General features: G+C 40.1%; 1 protein-coding gene across 1 annotated transcript; it reads right to left on the bottom strand.

Annotated features, from left to right (window-relative positions):
- Nucleotides 1–2,674: 2,674 nt before the first annotated feature.
- On the bottom strand, nt 2,675–4,361 carry LOC122004408 (glycosyl hydrolase 5 family protein-like). The gene is made up of 3 exons (XM_042559301.1): nt 4,023–4,361; nt 3,699–3,946; nt 2,675–3,623 (listed from the first exon to the last, which is right to left on the bottom strand). The coding sequence occupies exons 1-3, from the start codon at nt 4,206–4,208 to the stop codon at nt 2,675–2,677; spliced, it is 1,383 nt and encodes a 460-aa protein (XP_042415235.1). The 5' UTR covers nt 4,209–4,361.
- Nucleotides 4,362–5,195: the final 834 nt, after the last annotated feature.

The following is a 5,195-nucleotide window of genomic DNA, read 5'->3' on the forward strand; positions in this document are numbered from 1 at the left end:
TATGCAACCTTGCAACCCAACACTATAGAGGTTAATTAGAGTTTTAGGAGTTTTCCCATATTAATGTTAGGAAGTGACTTGTGTAATCTAGCGATTGTATAAACGGAGGGCTCTGTGACAGAGGATATCTCTTTAACCGGACTTTTTAGGTTACCTTTTATACTTAATTACATTAATCTATCGTTATAGAGTAAATTGACTAACTCTAGCGATTGTATGACCGAGGGACCCTATGACAGAAGGTATCCCTTTAACCGGACTTTCTAGAGTTACTTTTTTAATTATTGGCTTTTGAACTTAGGTAAATTCTTCGATACGACTTGTGTGCGGTTGTATCAGACTTTAATTAGAATTCATACATAAGTGTAAGCATGGAGTTAGGTAGACGAACAATACATAGAGACATTAATTAGTATCATAACGAAACCTAAATCCTAGAATCTATCATTCTTCACTCAGTTACGCTCATTCTCTCACTCTCCTCTCTCAATCTCTCTCTCTCTTCTTCCCTACTCTCTCTTTTCCTAAGAAAGGTGCATAGGGTCACTTTATGGTGACGTTATAAAAGAGGTCTTCACCTAGAGGTATACGATGCTACCGTCTTTTCACTATTCTTCTCCAAAACTTGATCAATGGCTTAAACGTCAGAGGGCCAACACCGAGGACCCCTTCCCTAGCCCGACACTAAAACTTGTTGTGAATCACAGAATAGCAAAAAATCTTTATTCTGTCAACGCCAGAGTAGAGTGTTCAGCTAGCTATCTTTCCCATTTTCGAACAGGATCAATTGAAGAGGAGAGGAGATCGTCGGAGATTGAAGAGAGGAGAGAGGAGAGAGGAGGGGAGAAGAGTGTGGCTGGGAATCAAAAATAGGAATGAAACCCTATTTTTAATCCTCAAACTAATGATGAAATTTACATTCCGTCATTATTTTAGCAACGATATTTATATTCCGTCGCTATTCAGTGATAAAATTTATATTCCATCGCTAATTAGTAGCAATAGAATATAAATTTCATCCTTAATTCGGTTGCTAAATCCGATTATTCTCCTAGTGCAGTATAAGTTAATAAAGATCGACCTCTAAAAGTGTTGGTTGAATATTTTCAAATTTGGTTGTATACGAAGAGAAAGTTGGAGGACTTATCGTTGGTCTTAAGTTAATGGCAAAAAAAAATTATAGGTACTGGATATGCTCGTGCTCAACACATGCATTTTGGGTAAAATTTAGGATAGACGACTGTGAGTATCCTTGAAATTCAGGATAGCTCATTGTAAGCTATGATCCCTCTAAAAAAACAAATCAGTGGGATTTGTCCCTTAGACAAATCAGGAGCTCATTGTTGATACAAGACGGCAAATAAAGGGTGTGTTAAAAAAGATGAGAATGATAGAATTTAATTTTATAAAATTAAAAGGAAATACTATTCTATCTAATCTTAGGTTGATTAAAATATAGTCAAAAATATCTAATACGAACAAAAGGAAAGTGACTCCATTTGCTTTTAGCGAATGAAGTTTACAATTTTTCAAACAATTTAATATAATACATTTATCAGTCTTAAAATTATTAAAGGAATAAATTATAAATAGTATATGATATTTTTTATGGGACGATAAAAAAGAGTATGTGAATAACAATACTTAATATGATATATATAAATAGATTAATAGTTCCTTTTCTATTTTTATTAAGATTCCTTTAACTAGATATATTAAGAGATTTATTGCTCACCCCTACTTATGAAATTTAGTATATTAATAGAGAAGATATAGAGATAATAAATTAATTAAAAGGATAAAAAAACATTTTTAAGTTATTAGAGTTTTTATTTATAAGTTACTGAAAATACTTTATTTCACTGTTCTTGAAGTGGACATAAACTAGTTGCTATACTATGAAATAACTATATCTTAATTGTTACACAGTGTTAATATATTTTTTAAAATTTAATTTAATAAAAAAATGTTATTAAAAAGCACTTATATATATATATATATATATATATATATATATATATATATATATATATATATATATATATATCAACTTGGTTATCCTTAAATTCGATTAATATTATTTTTAAAAGATTAAAATCATCATAAAATTATTATAGTAATTATTTAGTAGTATTTAATAATTATTTTAGTTAAGTTTGTATAATTTTCAATAGATTTGTAGTTGCTATAATAATACTAAAATAAAGGTTATTTTTAATAAAAAAATATGTCGACTTCTAATTTTTTTTTCTATCTATTTTATTAAACGTTTATTCTTTTCACTCTTTCACATACACTTCCTAGTATATAAAAACAGAGATGATATATCCCATGGGACGGCAGATCACATGGTTATTGCATGGGCTTTATGACCTTTTGCCATCAAGAGATGATTCATTGCCCCCCGCCCCCAGTACAATTGGTAGTTATTGATCACATACGGCTTAGGTCAATTTTAAACTAGTTTAAAATATCTAGTTAGTTGGGTCTCTTGTATTAGGGTTAAATATTCTCCATGATTTATCATTTAAAAAGTTTGTGTCTAGTGGAGGAAGTTGGCAATACTGAACCGTCTCGGAGGAGTGTTATCATCTGTTTGTTATTCCTAGAGATAGATGAATCGAAAGTAAGACATTCATGGTAAACATAAACGCAAGCGCGCCCATAGCAAAGTCTACGCCCAATCACCGGCGTTGGCCAGCACAAACCATTGGCCTTGAGGGTCGCAGCTCGAGTCGGAGGTCAAGCACCGGCAAGGGTTCGTCACCACCGTTCTCCCGTCGCCGCCGACTTCCAGGCACAGAGAAGTCCCGTCCTCCATCTTCGTCGACACGTGCAGCTGCGAGTCAGACAGCGGCGTCCACCTCGTCTGGCATTCGGCCAGCCGCACCTCCTTCCCCTCGCCGCCGGCGGTCATGCAGGAGGAGCTCGAGCCGTTGCTCAGCGACAGTGTCTGGTTACCAGTGTAGCTCCACCGGTCCACGCACCGGCCGCTGTCGGAGAGCACCAGGCGCTGGGAGGAATCGTCGACCGAGACGCAGAGACCAGACAGGGGGTGCAGGATCGTAATGTGGCCGGGAAGCATCGGGCCGGGGCCTCGGAAAGGCTTCTGAATCGACTGAAGCCTCGTCAGATGAGGTTGGCTTTTGATGCCGCTCCAGTCGAACGACATCAGGCCGTACATCTCGTCGTGGTCAACGATACCTGATCGGAGATAGTAGCTCCCCTGCAGTGCCCAGAACGCCCAATCTATGTCGTGGGCGGCGGCGTACGCCAGAGCGCAGCTGAAGTAGCGGTTGTCGTTGGTGTTCGTGCCGCGCAGGTCGAGCCCGAACTCGCTCAGGATCAAGGGGAAGTTCCGTTCGAGCAGGAACCCCGCCTGCTTGATGACTCTGCCGACGATGCGGCCACAGACGTCGTTGGCGTTTCCGTCGGCCCATTCCGAGTCGTCGGTGAAACCGTACCAGTGAACCTCGAAGACGAGCTTGTTGGCGAAGGAGAAGCTGATGTTAACCTCCCGGTCCACCAGGAAGCTGAGGTCGGTGTCGAAGTTGAGCCCTGAGAGGATGACGAGCACGTCGCCGTTGGCGGCGTGCACCGCCTCTGCCCCCAATTGCATGTACCTGCAGGAACAAAGGCACATCCATGAATCCGCCGGAGTTCTTCTCCTTTATAACAACATCGATCGAGAGACTCACTTGTACCAGTCGTCGACGTTCTCTCTCTTTCCTCTGAGCTCGTTCCTCAGGCTCATGCCGACGACATTCGTGTGCCCTTTGAACAGAGCCGCCATGTTTGTCAGGCCTTGAATCCACAAATCCGGATCGAAGTGCTCGTCCCCGAAGAAGCCATTGCCGTCGTTTCGGTCGCAGCACCACCCCGGCGTGGTGATATGATTGTCCAAGATCACCATCACGTCGTTGGCCGCTAAGTTTTCCACCACCGCCTGCAAATTTTCTCTCGAGAATCAGTAGATTTCATATATACGTATAATAATCTCTTGTTGATTATATTATACATACCACGAATGCTTGGATGAGAGGAAGATCTAGCAGTTTTGGGTTGTTGGCTTGGATTCCGGCGATGGCGTTGCCGAGGCCGAGGCCGTCGAAGGACTCCCGGACAGTGCGGCTAGAGACGGATTTGTCGGTGGCGAGGAGCAACGGCCACGTCAAGCGGACGCAGTTGAAGCCCATGCTCCTGATCATCTTAGAGATCCTGTCCAGCGGGCTCTTCGACAGGCCCTCCGCCAGCACCGGCTCCAAGTGCGACGGCCAGTTGATGCACGCCAGCTTCACCCGCACGCCGGTCTTGTCGTCCACTATCCACCGCGACGCCGTCCCCAGCGGCCCGGTGGCCGCCGCCGCATGGTCGGCGAAAAACAGACAGAGGAGCAGCGGAAGGACGAGCAGTCCTGTGGAACGAGGCGACGGCTGTTTCATGGCGGTTCTATGGAATGCTGCAGGGAACATACTGGTCGACGGAGTATATAAAGAGAGAGCAAGTGGACGGATCTTTCCATTAATAGCAAGTTCCTACGTTAATGGCAAAAAAATTACGGCAACGATGTGCTCGACTTAACGCATTCCATTTTGGCCAAAATTTAAGGAGGTACAGATGCAGGCCGAGAATCATTTTGGCAAAAAAATAAAGATTTCCTTTAATTAAAATAACAAAACAAAAAAGAAATGAATAATCAAAAAAATAATATTATGGTACCATACAAAATATAGTTGGTGAATAATAATAACCTTTAATACTGGGTGCAACCCCGACCCTAGGAGGTACGGGTCTTCAATTTTTTAATAAAGCAAAAAATTATTTATAATGGCTTCTTTTGATGTTTATAGATATAAAATCATTTATAATACTATTAATTTTAAGATTTTCCTAAAATCTGTTTTTCAATATATAGAATTACTAATCCCTCTTATAACATTATTGATCACATGTATATTTTTTATAATTTTAATTTTGAAAAACTTTTTTAGCCGATCCTACAATAACCGACATAGTTAAGTAATTATAATATTTGGATAACAATCTATATTTTTTTTACAAAATTAAAAATATCAATTGCCTCATTTGGTAAGTCACTTGTAATATTTCCAATTCAGTAAATCAATCATCTAATTCAACATTTAATGAATTGTCATGTGTAAAATGGATGTTAAATTAATATAATATTTTCTCAA

Source organism: Zingiber officinale, chromosome 7B (assembly GCF_018446385.1).
Source record: "Zingiber officinale cultivar Zhangliang chromosome 7B, Zo_v1.1, whole genome shotgun sequence".
In the NCBI taxonomy this organism is placed as follows: Eukaryota; Viridiplantae; Streptophyta; class Magnoliopsida; order Zingiberales; family Zingiberaceae; genus Zingiber; species Zingiber officinale.

Bases quoted from the DNA above. Each gene is read 5' to 3' on its own strand.
- LOC122004408 (XM_042559301.1), bottom strand. From the start codon at position 4,208: ATGATCAGGAGCATGGGCTTCAACTGCGTCCGCTTGACGTGGCCGTTG. The intron at 3,947-4,022 runs GTATGTATAATA...GAAAATTTGCAG, and splicing joins CTCTCATCCAAGCATTCGTG to GCGGTGGTGGAAAACTTAGC. The intron at 3,624-3,698 runs GTGAGTCTCTCG...TTGTTCCTGCAG, and splicing joins AACGTCGACGACTGGTACAA to GTACATGCAATTGGGGGCAG.